The following is a 16778-nucleotide window of genomic DNA, read 5'->3' as shown; positions in this document are numbered from 1 at the left end:
AAAAGTCGTGAGTCATGAGTTTGTAATACCAATTTTTTATTATGTTTTTGAAAATTTTATGTGTTAATTTCAAAATAACGATCTTATCAATTTGAAAAAAATATTTCATTCAAGTTATGAACATCAAAAGTCACATGAGTAGTGATTTTCGGAACAAATTTTTCAAGTCTCATGGCTAATAAGAATTTTTTTTTGTAATGAGAAGAAAGTAATATCACTGATAATGAGCTTTCACCGGTAATCTGTCCTCTTCTGACTACTTCTTACCACGACAGAATCCTGGTTAAGAACAGAAATTTCAGTAATAAGAGGTATTCGATAGTAATCCCAGACAAAGAAAAAATTCAACGAGGGAGAGAAGTGAGTTTATTTTATTATATTATATTATTTTACTTTAAATACCAGGTGATTGTAGATCTACGAAAAATATAATAATTTTTTTTTAAAGTAGGTCTACGCTAAAGTTCAATATATATTCAATTTCCATTGGAAAAGTTCCGCTTGGGGTGGGGAAACCCACTTAGATTTTCTGGAACAAGGAAAGTTATTAAAGGAATCTGCATTTAGTGCCAAAAATTGAATGAGCTGAGTCTGAGTCATCTCTCTTTGGTAAAAGAATTGTCATGAGAGTCCTCCTGAAAACTTGCAGCCATCGAGTGTCATGAAATATGATTTAATCAAATTCTTATATCAATAGCCGATCATTTAAAATTACTGGTAATTTTGAAGTAAAAAGTTTGAATCCCTGTTTGTGGAGAAAAGGTGATAACAAGCAGAAACTCAGGCATAATGCCTTTTAGAATTTTGGAGCGATAGAACTGCAAAAATACTCATGAAATACTGCGCTGCTGAAGACTGCCTGTCCTAATTTATCAAGTAGAGAAATACTCAATGTCCTGCAATGGAGATCTGAGGTTTTACACTTTGGCCCTGGATTGGTATTTGTCAGCCTTTAGTTCAAGTTTGACCATCAACAGTGCTTGCTTGACAGTTGAACCCTCGAGGTTATAAACAAAAAAAAAACTTATCATTTTTTTCTTCCTCTTCTCGGCCAAGGCAATGCAGTGGTAAAGAAACTGATACCTGTACCGATGTAATTAAATTTTCGCGGTCGAATTTCATTGAAGTTCGTAATTGCAGTGTTGTCAGACTGACTCCAAGTATCATTTTTTAATTTATGATACAGATTATTTACTTGTGATCAGCTCGTAATCGTAGAGTTACCAGCTACCTCATGAATTTTTTGATGTGCTTATCTCCTTGTTTGAATTTTGGGCTTTCTTAAATCCGAAAATGAGATCTCTCTAGTTCTTAATAAAATATTAAAAAAAAGTCTAACTTGACAACAGCAAAAAGAGGGAGGAGTTTAATTGATTTAGGTTAGGTCGGGTTTGTTTTTATTTGGCGTCTTATCGGTACCTTTCTGTTATCAGTGAATTTTCATGCATTTTTATGGCTTTCTGCTGAAGTTTTCCCCCCTGTCTTCTCTCTTCCGAGTTTTCTTTTGTGTCAGCTCTTTAGCCTTTTCATCAACAGCTTTTACAGCCTTGGAATGAGATTAGTCATTTTGTTACGGTCATAAAATATCGGAAAAATTCAAGGACTCGTCACCTTGTGCGTTTGTTTACTTACTCACCGTCCTCACTTCGCCACCATGTCCCGTTGAAACTTAGAAAGCTCAAGTGAATCCCGAAGTCCGAGGATTTATACGTGGAAAATTCACTCGTTTCTGCTTACTCGACGTTCTAAATCTCTTGTGATTCATAGCTCAACCTAAGTAAGTGGTTTTCTGGTGAATTATTGCATAATCTTCGCAAAACTAATCCGCCCAGTTGGTGCATAGTTGGGATTTTTTATTGTATAGATCATGCCTGCCAAGAATCTAAAAATAACTTTCAACAATAATTGTGTCACTTGAGTTCAGTTCCGATTTTTTAACGTTTCCTATTAAAATTATTCTGAAGCTAACTGTCTTGAAAAGCCACCAAACCATTCTCATTCATTTCAACACTTTATCGGACATCAAGCACATTTGCATCCATTCTGAATTATAAATTCTGCAGGTACTAAGCTAGCACCTTTTTTCGTTTCTAAATTTTTTGTCTATTCAAATGTCTGAATAAATATATAGATATTAAGATGTGAAATGACGTAAGCTTGTGTGGACTGCATTCATCCAATATCTTTTTAAGTATCATCGCGGAAGATGGTGTGCTCAACTAAGATAACACATATGTACTGAGACACATATTTTAGGAAAAGCACACAAATTTTGTGTAGGTCTATGTTTTTTGAAGATTTATCTATGACAGAGGCTTTTCAGTGCCTGCCGGAATCACTAAAAACGGTCCAATTTGTTTGAGGTCATTTTGACCTGAGCAAACTCTTTTCCCTCCAAAACTGTTAGAAAATGTTTTAAGCTTTTTTTACAGTCAACATTCAGGTTTTATATCAGCTCTTTTCTTGTGCTTTCCATCAAATCTAGATGAAGACTCCAATATGGCCTACGTCCGTCCTTCACACGCCAAGAACCATGACACAAGCTCAAGCAAGCAGTCAACCCTTCCAGAACACAATCGCTCAACTGGATTTCCTCCGACTCAGATCGTCATTCAGTTTGCAGCCGACATAAAACCGTTGACCATCAAATGGGTTCTGCAGAAAATTCGAGGCTTGAGGAGGGAAGGAGGCGCTGAATGTTTAGTCCGTCGGCACCCCTTCTCTGAAAATGAGGTAATATTTTACCATATGCAAGAGAATGCAGTTGAATAATCTTAACACGGTAGACTTATATACATTAGAGGTAGTGCTAGATCTTGTAAGCAAAATTTCAAGTGCTGTTTGATCAAAGAAGATCAAGACTCTTTAAGGTGTGGTGTCCAGGACTTTGGGGAGCGTTCAGGAGTGCGTAATGCTTTAGGGGGGGGGGGGGAGTGTTTGAACCTGCGTTATAAGGGGGGAGAGGGGATCAGTGTAAGTGGTATATAGTCCTCTCTATTGGTATAAAACGCACAAAGTCCAAAATTTATTATCCTCATTTTTTCGGTGTTATTTGTCACTGCATCATTAAAATTACTTCAAATTTTATCCAGCTATCTGTTCGACAGTTTCCCACTGTTTTTGAGATCCTAAGGCGAAGAGTCCACCAAAAAATATGTCATCTTATCAAAGGGACGGGTCTTAAATGCCAAAAAATTGCGGTCTGTAATCTATGAGCGATGTAACTTAGTGATAAAAAACTATAGATTTGGGAAAGTATTGAGATGAATGCCCAGAAAAGTGTTATGCAAACATTCTAGCAAAATTAAAGCCAAAAAATGAGATTGTAAAAAATGAAAACAGGAATTATAACCATTTGAAGTTCGCTTGTCAAGATTTTAGTTTTTAGAAAAAGTTATTGTAAGTATTAGTGTGCCATTTAAAGATTTTAATGCATGTTTACTCCTACTATCTGTACAAAACTGCATTAAACAGCAGACATCTTCCTAGAATACTGAAGTGTGTTTTTGGTCAGAAATTCAAACTCTAATTTTTCCTCCCACCTTTACCAAAATCCGTTGCCTCTGTAACATGAGGGCTTCTTAATGTCCGTGTGCCCCCTGTTTTACAAATAAATCTATGGATTCCAGGGCTCATGTGGAAATTGATACATGATCTTTTGTCCGATGAGTGACGAATTGCTTCCTGAAATACTTTCCCTCTTGCGCTGAAATTTCCTCACTCATTATCAAATCAATCATTAGTCAATCTATCAATTAAGTCATATCTATCAATCATTGTATTTTAGGCTGAGCTCTTCGTCCATGTTGCTGCAACTTGTAATCTCCTACTTGAAGTAGCCGAAGAATTGGAAATCAGAAAAAGAGATAAACGAGGTATTCTCAGGCACTTTGTGGTCAAAGAACTGGAGGAGTTTCTACTGTATGATGGACCAGTTGAGGACATTTTTACCAGTGCTGAGAAACAAAGTATTGTCCGCTACGAACTTGAAAATATCAGAGCGCTTGCAGAGGAGTCCTATTTACCAGGGTATCCTCACTTAAAGTTTTATGAGGGACAGTCGATCAGTAAGTAATTTTTTTTTAAAATTTTTCCTATCTCCTTGTACCAGATACCAGATTGTTGTCTCTTTGTACCAGATTGTTGTGCCAAAGATATACCATCTTACAGTGAAGATGATTCATCAGCTTTTATCTGCAATTTCTGTAATTGAATGGGTCAATCTCAAAAATATTTAAATGTGAGTAATGAGAATTATCGAGAACAATTGTAAAAGTTGTTTCAATAGATCTGTTTCTAAACATCTGAGCTCAGAAAAAGTAATTTAAAAGAAGGAAATAGACCAGATTGCCCTTTTTTAGGGTAGTTCCTAGTTCCTATATAACATATTAAACGGAGTAAAAATTGAAATAGAAAGTAACGAGAAGAATATATTTTTTGTAGATTTTCTCCAGATATTTAATTTTCATATGTAGTTGAAAAACAGGACCAATCTGCATTTGATATGCAATCATTAGTCAAGAATCAATCACTTAAAAGCAAAAAACTTACTCAAATCTCAAAAACAAAGCCATCTTTGGTCTGAAACAACAAATACTCATCCCCCCTCCTTAAAAATTTGAGATCATTACACTATAACATTCCAAATCAAACTAAGGTACGAAAAAGCATTTTGCTGTATAATCAGAGGCTCTCACATACAGTATTTGAGAATCAACGTCACCTTCCACTTTTACCAAGTCACTTATCTCATCTTTTCTTTGATTTCAGTCAGTGCTCTTCTTCATTGGGGACTTATCGTCCAAGTTTTTCCTCTTCATGATGAAGAAAATGTCCGAAAACTTGGAACACAGTGGTACCTCGCTCCGTTTGGTCATCAGCCATTCAATGAAATAAAGTTGTACTTTGGAGAATCTGTTGCTCTCTACTTTCACTTTTTAGGATTTTACACCACTGCACTTGTGCTACCGATGGTTTTTGGCTTTTACCAATTATTGCTATCTCCGGAGATGCTCGCATTTTTTTGTGTTTTCAACGTCTTGTGGGCCACTGGATTTTTAGAGGTAAGTCTGTTCCAAGTAATAAAAGTGAATATTTGTTCACTGAAACTTCTTGCACCACAAACTTTTTTCTTTGCCAGCTTTTTTCCTGCCTCATCAAATCTTCCATGTACAGAGTTTCTGGTTGTCTAGAAAACCTAAAAAAGTGAGGGACTTTAGCAAGTAGCATTTAGCAGAAATCAGTGTTACTGAAAGGAAAAACATGGAAGTGGAAGCTGTCTTCAAAGGTCAGGGAAAGTTGAGGAATTCGAAAATTTTGGAGTCAGGGAAAGCAAACTAAGTCAGAGAAAGTCAGCGAATCAAAAAAGAAAGTTATCATGTAAACCTGATGTAAAAAGTGTTAAATAATTTGAGATAAATAACTGGAACTGCTGCAGAAGATTCAATAGTTACCTTGAACAGAACTTCTCGTAATTACTTTCCCCTTTTAATAGTATTTTTAAATTTTTCTGACGGAAATTACTGTTCTAAAGAAGTAGGAAAGAAAAAACTCCTTTATTTTTCCTTGTTAGAACTAAGGAAAGAAAAGAAAAAACGAATTTCATATCGGAAAATGCCACCTTCCAACATGAATTTATGTAGTAACCAGTGGGGCTTTTGTCTCCTCTTTCCATCTCCAGTTTTACCAGCAAAAGAGTGATGATGCACTTCCTCTTACTGCACCAACCACCTATATTGAACCAGTTCTACAGAGGGATATTCCAGTTAGCTAAGTTATATTGAGGTCCGTTTTCCAGAATAATCAAATATTACCTATCAATCTAATTTATTCCATTCCATTGGAATGTATTTTCAATTTTCTATTTTATCGTATTTGTCTTCATTTATTTGTAATTTTTTTGCAATAATTAGATGTGGAGAAGGAAGTGTTCAGAATTGGCATACCAGTGGGGGACAATTAGTCTGACAAGTTTAGATGATGAACCTAGGCCCAATTTCCAGGGTCAAATGGCAATTGATCATATTACAGGCCGCTTTCAGCCTCAGTATCCGAGATGGAAAACCAATGCAAAGGTAATTTAACCTGTAAAAGTTGTCCTAATTTTATTTCTTGAAACTAAACAAATTTTATCATACTTCATGACTAATTATTTTTTTGGGGGATTCTTATTACTTTTGTAAATGTTTCTATACTAGGCTAGTGCTTACAATGTGTTCGCACCACGAACTGCGGTGAACTTCACGGTGAAACTGCAGAAATGCGTATCATAGTTTACAACATTGCAGACTTCCTGTCATACGTCATTCTCTGAATAGAAAATAATCCATGTCATTTCTTGAAGATGTAGCTGATTTTTCCTAGCCTTGTGAAAATTCTAAGCCATGATGTAGGTTCAGTCTTCTCTCGAAAAGTAGAAGATGAGCAGAGATTTTGAAACATTGCAATCTTGATACGCATTTTTGTACTCTCATTGTCGAAAGGTTTGTAGTGAAAGGAATGCGTTTGAAGGGTTTGTGTGTTTTGCTTCTAAAAACCACTTGATTTGTCTTTTGACTTATGCATGTACTGAAAATCACAAGTATAAACATGCTCCTTTCAGAATGTGGATAATGGTTTCTTAAATTACTAATCTGCTGAAAAATATCTTTTCATTGGATTCTGTTACAAACTGACCCAAGAAAAAATTGGAACGTGTGCTCTTCTCTGTTGTCATGACCTGCTGTCGCTTCATTAACGGGAGGGCAGTACTACTTTTGGAGGTAACAAGCCTTGTCGCCCGCATAACAATGCTTTTCAAGGCACACGTGAAAATTAAGTTACACCCTTACGTTAATGGAGCGACAATTATTGTGTCTCATCCATTCAATTTTGATTTCTCATTTCTGTATACTTTTGTTCAATAGGGAGTAGAATATCCAGATTCCTCTCTATCTAGATCAGAGGTTTCCTGGCAGGTAAGTGCAGGTTGAGTCCCCTCTTGAATGTCAAGCACATACTCCATCAGTTCATGAGAGATCAAGAGTATTTTCAAAAAGCCACATCATCACTTAAAGCTTTCTCACACTAGAACAAGCCTCAGCCTTAAAATATCTCAAAATGCAATGTGAATTGTGCAGATACAAAATCTTTTGTTTTACCAGTGCTTTGCACGCATGACTGCTTTTGAATTGTTGTCAGTAATTTTTTTAGCAATAGGAGATGGTTGTTGCATGCTGATTTTGGAGATCACTTTGCAATTACAAATGACAGTTTCTCTAGTTCTCCTCATCATCGGTCCCTTCTCTAGTACTAATGCCCACCTCTATTGCACCAGTAATTTAAATTCAAACTGCCCTCTGTTAAAATATTGTGACATTCAGTTGATCGCTCCTCTCTTTATTCTCAATGCTTTCACGACTGTATGTCGCCTAAAATTTTCTTATTTTTCTCCTTTATAAGAACAATAATAATGATACACAAAAATAACCCAAATAATTTAATGAAACAAAACGCAAGAAAATAGGAAACCAAGGCTAAAAACTAACAGAATGCTTGAGACGTTTTCGCGTGGATACAACCTTCTCCTCGACCAGGAAAAGAATGATGATACACAAAACTAGTGGGAATAATTTAACAAAACAAAACGAAAGCAAATGGGAAACCAAGGCTAAAAACAAACAGAATGCCTGAACGAATGCCGATGGATTTCCTGGTCGAAGAAGGGGTTGAAACCCAAAAACGTCCCCAAAATGTCCCAGGCATTCTGTTTGTTTTTAGCCTCGGTTGCCCATTTGTTTGTGTTTTACTCCGTACAAGAACAATATTTTACTTAATGACGGTGTAAGTCGGGAATCACATAACTCAGTTTGCAACGTTGCAGACTTCCTGTTATACTTTATTTTTTAAACAGAAAACTACTCAACGGCAATTCTTTAAAACTGCCGTGATTTGTCTTCTCTGTGCGAAGAAAATTCTGCATAAACTTCAAGGAATGATGTCAATTTGTTCTCCTTTAAAAAAGTAACATAGAGGCGGAGATTTTGAGACACCACAAACGAGATTGTATGTGATTGCGGACTTACGCCATCCATAATTTTTTCTCACATGACATTCCCGATTTGACCTTCCATTTCCCATTTGACGCACCTACAACAGAGCCATTTACTACTTAGTACATTATGCAATTTAAGTGATCTCCATAGAAGGAAGTAAGTTTATTTTCTTCATTAAATTGAAAAGAGCTTCTATCCTCTTCTGAATCATCATTTACCATGGTTGTGATTTTTTTACATGCCTAAATCACCAAAGAATTGAGACACATTTGAGTAATGAATACACACACAAAACTATGTTCATGCTTCTTTGGTGTACAGCTAATCGATGCTTTACCATAGTAGCGCATTAATTGTGAGTTATCATCCTTTGTTTAATTTCCAGATGTACTGCGTATCTTTTCCTCTGGTGATTCTTTGTATGTGTGGTGCATTCATTGTCATGCTAGTTTCATTTTGGTGTGAGGAATCGGTCCGTTACATGAATCATTCTCATCCATTAGCGATTTACGTTCCAAGTACGATTTATGCCGCTCTTGTCTATATCATGAACAAGTACTACAGAACTCTGGCGAATTTCCTGACTGAATGGGGTTAGTATTGGTTGCTTTCCTGATCAATTTTGGGTGCGTGTAACTATCTCTTCTCAGAAAAGGGATGTTGAACATTGGTGCAACAATAATTCGTCACCCGCTAGCCAAAATATCACAAGCGGGCTATTTATGCTCAGGCACTATGTTGTTTACTTTTCAAGCTTGTTCATTTTTTTATGGAAAAACTGATGAACAGGATCACTGGAAAATTTTACCAAACGTTTCTCTTATCATTTAAATTAATCCCTGAAATTTCCTGAAAGTAAATGTGAAAGTTTTAAAGAAATAATTAAAACAATATTGAGATGTCTGACAACGTAGTGTCCAAACTTGCCTCTTGTGATAATTTGGCCGAAGGGACGAATCATGTCATTTGTGCACAGTTTTAAAAACGTATCTCTGTCTGTATCACATGTTAGCAATGATAAATTTGTGTTCACGGAAAAAATGGATTGCTGATTTAACAAGTATGTAAATTGTTAAAAAATGTGTCCGACATGTTTTTAAGGTACATTTTACAATAGTGGAAAGCTAATTTAACCACAGGGGTGGTTAATTTAGCATTTTTCTATTGTAAAATCTACATTGAGGCATGTCGGACACTTTTTTTAACCATAAAATTGTTAAATCAGGAATTTCATTTTTTCCATGTTCAACAATCGGTGATCTTATTAATTTCTCTTTAACTATCCAACTTATCACAATTAATTAAAACCAACAAATAGAATTGGCTCATAATTACACTCAAAATTCATTCTCATTCTTTTCCTTTTTTTTCAGAAAACCATCGCACGCAAGCACAGTTTGATCGGCACCGTGTTACCAAACTAGTCCTTTTTGAATTTGTAAATAATTTTATGTCTCTTTTTTATGTTGCATTTTATATGAAAGACTTGGAGCTCCTGCGAACGGTGAATATCTCAATTTTTTATTGATTACCAATCACTTGATTTTTACATTGCCTCCTCGTCCCTCTCCTTGATTTAGTTCTAAAACCATGAGTCAACAACAAAGAGTGGCGAACTTAATCAAAGAGTCTCAAGGAGTACCTAATTCATGGTGTTCACGACATATTAATGTTGCCAATTGATCAGTTGCATTCATCACAAAATCGTGTTTTAATGGTGTATAGATGAGCAAAAAATAATGAGATCTCTTTAAATGTCTAGTTTCTACATTAAATATTAACAGAGATATTGCCCCTCAAAAAAATCGGTGTATGATGTCATCCACCGCGGTAGCACACACCGTGGTTTCTTCCACCTTTGATTCATCAATTACTTAGTGGTCATCTACACTGTTCCTCCTTTTTGAACATGGATGAAACCAAGGTGGAAGAAACAATGGTATGCACCACTATGCTGCCGTGCTAAGAAAGAACGCCGCATGAACCTTCAGGCGTTGCCAAATTTCCTTTGATAAACCACGAATTTTCTGGTAAACTTATGATTAATATCCTTCCAATTTTCCAGATGATTTTGTTCGCAATTTCACCTAAAGTTCCTGAAATTTTCAAGGGAAAATATACATATCTTTTCACAAAAATAAACATTTTATTGAAGACAATTTGGCAACTCTCGAATGTTCATACGGCGTTCTTCCTTAGCACGGCAGTATGATGAGTGACATTATATGCTGTAGTTTTTGTCGGACAATACTTCCGTCAATCTGGGACCTAGGAACTAGGTTTTTGGACAGATCTTATTATTTTTTGTTGTTGTACAATCTGAAATTATCAAAACAAGATTCTATGAGTGGGGTAACTGACCTATTGATGATTACTCGAAGTCTTGAAGAATGGAACTTTTTTTAATGACCCTGCTTTTTGGGGCGGAACTAAGGGAGGGGTATGAAGAGAAAAAACAAACTCTGTTAACAAGCCTGATGAATTATTCGTTCAAATGACAGGAGATTTGACTTATGACTTGTTATTGGTCTAATCTTTCAAAGGATCTTTCTACAGCACATCAACAACGCTTGGTCTTTTGGACTATCCTGTTAGAAGAAGGTCAATGGAAGAGACTCTCTCTATTGTGACAGGGATAATGTTAAACGGATCTGTGATCTGTAGCTTGATGGTGCTAAGCAAACTCTCTTGGCTGTTAACAATCGTTATGAATAACCATCGCAGCAGTCAGAGTGTCAAAAAAACCATTATAAGCGGGTTTTTCAGAAAATTTAAAACCGATCAGGATATCATTGTTTCTTTAGCTTATTTCCATGAGTTCCTGTCTTAATTTTTCGTGCAATTTTGCTTCCATGACATTTAAACTTAGTCCTTCACTGCTTACTCTTTTCCTATCTTAGCCTGTCATTACTTTAAAGAAATTCTAATTTTAATTCTTATTCTTACTTTATTCACCAATGTCACTTTGTCTTCTTTTTCAGCAATTGGCAACTATGTTAATAATATTTCAAGCCATAAACAACGTACAAGAATCAATACTTCCATTTGCTTTTCGCTGTTATTGGTTGAAGGTAATTCTGTTGTCAAGACTTTTTTCTATTTGCCTCCAACATTCCTCATTTTTGCCACACAACTTGTAGGTACAATTCTAATGACCATTCCTTTTTCCTCACTTGGAAGGACCTCTTTTATAGCCAAAATCAACCCTTTGTAATTTTTCTGTACAATACCTAAAATTTTGGAGGAAATACTTATGAATATTGGTTTTGCATCACTGAAGTGAGCCCTAGATATTCTTTTTTTCAACATAACACAAAGTAGCCTGCCTTCGACCAAAAATCGTAGGTTGAATAGTAAGTCAAATTACTAGTTGTCACACCTCAGAAATTTTTGCCCTGCGGACCGAAAAACTTTGTTTCTAGTATCGCATGACAACAAGAAAGATGATAACAGAAAATTATACTTTAATCAACTCAGTGTCTTCAGAATTGTGCTTTGCATTAGTCTCTTGGTAGAACTTTAAGATAGAATGAACAGCTATCTCAAAAACCGAGAGATGATGGAAAAACTGATCATGTTTATCCTCAGAATCTCCTGTTTTTGTTATGTTGCAAAAAATGAGAGCTGAGATGTTACTTACAAACTTTCCAGCTGTGTTCTATATTACAGGGTACTATCTCTTCTAAACTGATTCAGTTTGCTGTATGTTCATGTTCAACAGTTTGGAAACCTCGTGAAATTCAAACGGAAACAAAAATTAAAAAGGTCGGTGCATGAAGACTATGTAAATCTACTTAACCCAAAAGGAGGTGATGAGGGGAATGAAGATCTCGACATTCACATCAATTTGGACATTCCAGAGCTTGAACCCGAAGATAGCAGAATTGATCAGGCTCGCCGGGAGAGTTCAATGGACCCATATGAGGTGAGGCTTTATCATCCATGTAAAGAGTAACTCATCATGTAACGCACTTTGATACAAATTTCACCCAATAATACTTGTGTTTCATTTTTTAGGATATTTAAGAGAATGGTAAGCTTTAACAATAGCGATACTTATTTTAATCTGACTGTGTTGAGAGCTTTCAAGATAAACCCCTATGGTTGGGTATGGTTGAGTTCTCTCAGACCAAAAAGGTAGTCACCAGAAACCATGTTTAGATGGACTTGCTAAGATCTCATTTAGTCTTACCTACTATCTAACTGAATATAACATGCATGTTTCTTAGTTCTTCTCTTAATTTATCTGTTACAGGGAACGTACGATGACTACTTGGAACTGTTCATACAGTTTGGCTATGTTACACTGTTTGCTGCTGTTTATCCTATGGCAGCGTTTTGGGCTGTGGTGAACAATCTCTTTGAAATTAGATCTGATGCATTTAAGCTTTGCCGCATTTACCAAAGACCTTTATCAAGAAGGGTCAAGGATATAGGAGCTTGGCAAGTACGACCATGAACATTATTATTTTAAAGTAATTTAAAAATAGTCTGCGCCTAAATCCTTACCTAATTATTGAAACTAAAGAAGAAAAATGAGAATCTATAAATTGTTGAAAATGAAGAAGTTTCAATTAAATTTTGTAAGGCATCTGAAGAGTACAATAGGATCAGCCACCATATTTTTCTCTGAATTGAGGTTTCTATGCCTCCAGGTTCATAAATGTCCTAAAGACCTAAAAAAAACTGAACGAATTGCCTTGAAGACATTGAAAAATTTTTTGTTTTAAAGATTCCTAGCAATCCAGGAAGAAATCCAGAAATTTTTGGGGTCATGGTCCTCTGTTAGCATTTCCAAATCAATTCTATTTCACTTCCGGGGTTGTAGGAATTCCTTAGCTGCCTGTGGCTTGCTGTGTGTATCTGGGATTTTTCTTTGCTGTCAAATTTTCCCTCTCAATTTTCCGAAATGCTAGTCAAACTTCCATATTTCCGCAGCATTTTCCACATTTCTGAGTAATATTGTGTGTTCAATCACTGAATCTCCATGTAGAAAGTTAAGGGAGTCACATCTTATTAAGGAGTAAGGTGAATGGCACATTTATTAAGTCAGTGGATGCTATAATTTTTTCTACGCCGATCCTACTGATATTATTCGCTAGGCTTTGCAGTAATTGCCCTGTATATATGCTCGGAGTGTTGAAGACAGTGGAGTAAGGAGATAAATTTGTCCAAAAAAAATGTATTCACTTCCGTGCATTACTTAAAGTAAAACTTAGTAGCTGGACATGCTTGGGTCCTTAACAGCTTGGCCATTTTGAGGACTGAGACAAACTCCAAAGTCGCTGATGATGGCCGGGCTGTGAACGACCCAAACACACCCAGCCACAAAGCGGCCTGTTGTCTAGTACATAACTGTTACCAATATTAATTGATCTCTTCTTCTCTGTTGACAGCGTGCATTTGAAGTCCTTTGTACCATTTCTGTGATGACTAACTGTGCCCTGTTGTATATTTCTCCGTCCATGTCCAATTGGAGGTCCAGTCTTAGTTCTTTCGAATGGTGTCTTGTCTGCATCGGACTAGAACATTTGCTGTTCGCAATCCGGCAAGTTATGAGTCTAGTCATTCCAGATAAGCCCCAGTGGGTTCGAGAAGCTCTCGCAAAGTTTAATTTCCAATCAAGACAAGCCCTCAAAAATCAGGTAAAAGACCATTCTGTACATTTACTTAATTTGTATTAAGAGTAATTCCCATTGCTCAAATATCAACTTCGAAGATTGATTGATCTTAAGCAGGGATGTTTGGATTTTCAAAACAAAAGTTTACTTGCTCCATTCCTACGGCTTGGTTTCCACGGTTGAAATGAGCCCATCAAAGTGGATCATTGATGAGTTTGTTGAATTTTGCGGATCAAAATTAAAAAAGGCCACTTTTTATAATCAACTTAATCCACCAACAGACAGAGCAACGATTGATTCTCTGCTTGCAGCTTATGCTGATTAAAACTTAAAGGCACCTTTCAATTTTGATTGGAAATGAGACTCAACAGTCGCATTGATGACCTATTATGATGGGCTCATTTTGTTCACAGAAACTGAGCTTAATATGTGACCGTCTATAGAAATAAGGACCCTAGTGCCAAATGACTGAAAATTTTGATAATAGTGTCATCCTTTGGTTGAGCATTTTGCAAACGTTTTGGCTTGAACTGCCCTAGAATGTCAAAGCAAATAAGAGGAATGCTGCCATTAAGCTCTCAAAAAAGGATAATTTGGATCAGAAACTCAGGCCATTTTATGTACCGTATAGCTCCGCAGATAAGACGCCCCTGCAGATAAGACGCACCCCGGATTTTGAGGGGGCAAAAAAAGAAAAAAATAAATACTCGCGTATAAGACGCGGTTTTTGATGGAAAAATGCAAAGGAGAAGAAAGAAATAACAAACAACATTCCTGGGAAAAATCTCTTGATTTCCAAATTTATTTTCTAAAATTTACATGAAAGAGGATCATTGACGGTTTCAGTCGCTCTCCGCCTCGCACTCCGTGTCATACTCATCATCGCTTGACTCGCCGGTAGCCACTGACTCAGCGTCGGAGTCGGAACTGGGATCGGCATCGGCATGCTCCCCTCCTCCAGTCCTAATGAGGCGTGAAATCACGCCGATTGTTTGAATTAAGACCCGCGGTCATCGTCCCAACCCCACCCCCTACTGTACCCTTTCTCAAAGCAGCAGCGTCGAGTTTGAAAAGAGGGAAAGGCAGAGCCATTGATACGAAAAAAGAATTAAAGCAAAAAGGATCTTTCCTCAAAGGAAGCTCAAATCTTTAAGAAAGGGAGATTAAAATTGCGATAACAGCGGGGATTGAGTGGGCGATTGACATGTCTTCCGCTGCGCCGCGCCAGCGCTGCATGCGGCGCGTGCCGAAAATGCAGTGAGCCATTGACCTTGTCAACAGGTGGCCACTTTCGATTGTTCGATGGCGATGAATCGAAGGAGACGCGGCCTATTTCCTGACGCTTCCCCCCACCATGGGCCAGATTCAATTCTAGCTCTGGTCAGATTGCGAGTCGAAAAAGGTGTTTACGTTCGCGGTTTTGCAAAGAAGGCATGCGTTGGGCAATTTATGCTTTGTTTGCACTCCTTCAAAAGCAAAAAAAGAGTGTCGGTTGGCAGGAATGGGTCACTATCGTTCAGTTAGACTCAGACCAGTGTGTTTATAGAGATAAGAGGATGGTACGCGTTGGGGTTGTGAGATATAGCAAGGAGGGGCCAGGGGGAACGATTATCTGCTTAGGCGCGCCTGTGAGGTATGCAATTTGCACGAGTTTCGCGTATAAGACGCACCCCCGATTTTGGGCGCTTAAAATGGGGAAAAAAGTGCGTCTTATCTGCGGAGCTATACGGTACTTTACTAATATCTAAGCGCTAAGGAATTAGTTGAGCACCTACATATTAATGAAAAGGAAGATAAAATAAGTAGAAGTGTTGTCAGCTAAGTTGCCAGTTGTTACTTCTGACTGTCTCACGCATTCACCTTTCTCCATTCAGCAGCAGCGTTGTTCACAATCATGCCGCTGCCAATCCTTGATTGTTATTAAACCACAACATAGCGCTCGCTTGTAAACAGAAAGTAAACAACTGCCAACTTAGCTGACGACACTTCTAATTTAATAACATTTGGAGCTGATCTTTTAGTCTCGACCATATATTTTAATATACAGGGGGATCTAAAAAGGATGAAAGTTGTTTCTTTTAAATCTGTCATATGTGGATTCAGAAATGTTTAAACTATAATGAAACTTTCTGCCTGTCGACTCCAAAATTTAATAGGACACCAAAGAGTTTTTTCTTAGGAATCCTAAGCATTATAGGAAAAAAGTCAATGTTCTGTTGAAAAGACCCTACTCCCAGCTTTTCAATGGTACTCAAGTTTTTGAGTCGCAAAAGTAGGTAAGTTAAGATGATTTTAACTTTATTTCATTCTTTTTTCCAGCGACGATCAACTTCTATTAAAGAGCAATGAAGGCAACTACATCACAAATTTAATAAGTGGACTGGACAGAATCCAAGTTATAAAACTGAACATCAATGTCACAATTTTGCTTTTATCTCTGATTCTAAAATTTACCATAATTTTTTTATTTACTCTTTATCACATGACTCATCTAAATGTGTGCCTTGTACGTGTTGTATTTTACTGATTTTTAATTTACTGATGATTTTCTAAAAAGCTTGTTGCTAATTGTTTCATGAGTTGTGATAGCTTTAGACTTACATATTTTGTTTCAAGTTATTAAGTGCTTCAAAGTTTTATGTTTTTGTTTTTTGAAAGTTCCAAAATAGACACTTAATAAAGAAAATAGTATAGCTTGTTGAAATGAGCCCAATGACCAATTCGTGTTTTCTTTAACTTTATTTATTTATTTATTTATTTATTTATTCATTATATTTTTTTTTAAAAAAAAAGAGTGATGTGAAGTATGAAATTGTGCTGTTATCAGTTTTAAGAGTTGAAAAGAATGTTATATTTATTTATTTATTCATTTTTTTTAAAGTAAATTTGTAAAAAAGTTTAAGTTTTAACAAATATTCACTCACAAATCTGTATTTTACTATTGTTATACCAATCCTTTTTACCTAGTTTAATATGAATGTGTCCTTTTTTAAGGAATTTTTTTTACAAAATTAAAAGAATATGCAATAATGTATCTGACAATTCATTCCAAATTTCAAGAAAAGCTTTCCCAAATTCCTTGAACTTTTGAGGCTACTTAGCCTTTGTTAGCTGACCAGAATAA

At 36.4% G+C, this 16778-nt stretch overlaps 1 protein-coding gene across 3 annotated transcripts; it reads left to right on the top strand.

Annotated features, from left to right (window-relative positions):
• The first annotated feature begins 1386 nt into the window (after window positions 1–1386).
• Window positions 1387–16685, top strand: LOC140225197 (anoctamin-10-like). Of its 3 annotated transcripts, none has more exons than XM_072303095.1 (13): window positions 1387–1777; window positions 2486–2733; window positions 3788–4067; window positions 4771–5063; window positions 5913–6074; window positions 6906–6956; window positions 8419–8626; window positions 9407–9537; window positions 11015–11104; window positions 11755–11958; window positions 12289–12480; window positions 13430–13678; window positions 15974–16685. In XM_072303095.1, exons 2-13 carry the CDS (start codon window positions 2500–2502, stop codon window positions 16001–16003), a joined length of 2124 nt encoding a protein of 707 aa, XP_072159196.1. In that variant the 5' UTR covers window positions 1387–1777; window positions 2486–2499; the 3' UTR covers window positions 16004–16685. The 3 variants fall into 3 exon arrangements, with proteins under 3 accessions (XP_072159196.1, XP_072159198.1, XP_072159197.1); XM_072303096.1 differs by lacking the exon at window positions 1387–1777 and adding an exon at window positions 1842–2063; XM_072303097.1 differs by lacking the exon at window positions 6906–6956 and having other exon boundaries at window positions 1390–1777.
• The last annotated feature ends 93 nt before the right edge of the window (window positions 16686–16778 follow it).

Source organism: Bemisia tabaci, chromosome 8 (genome assembly GCF_918797505.1).
Source record: "Bemisia tabaci chromosome 8, PGI_BMITA_v3".
In the NCBI taxonomy this organism is placed as follows: domain Eukaryota; kingdom Metazoa; phylum Arthropoda; class Insecta; order Hemiptera; family Aleyrodidae; genus Bemisia; species Bemisia tabaci.
Note: the sequence above shows the minus strand (reverse complement) of the source record. Positions and strands in the feature narration are given on the sequence as shown.

Bases quoted from the DNA above. Each gene is read 5' to 3' on its own strand.
- LOC140225197 (XM_072303095.1), top strand. From the start codon at position 2,500: ATGGCCTACGTCCGTCCTTCACACGCCAAGAACCATGACACAAGCTCA. The intron at 8,627-9,406 runs GTTAGTATTGGT...CTTTTTTTTCAG, and splicing joins GAATTTCCTGACTGAATGGG to AAAACCATCGCACGCAAGCA. The intron at 11,105-11,754 runs GTAATTCTGTTG...CATGTTCAACAG, and splicing joins TTCGCTGTTATTGGTTGAAG to TTTGGAAACCTCGTGAAATT.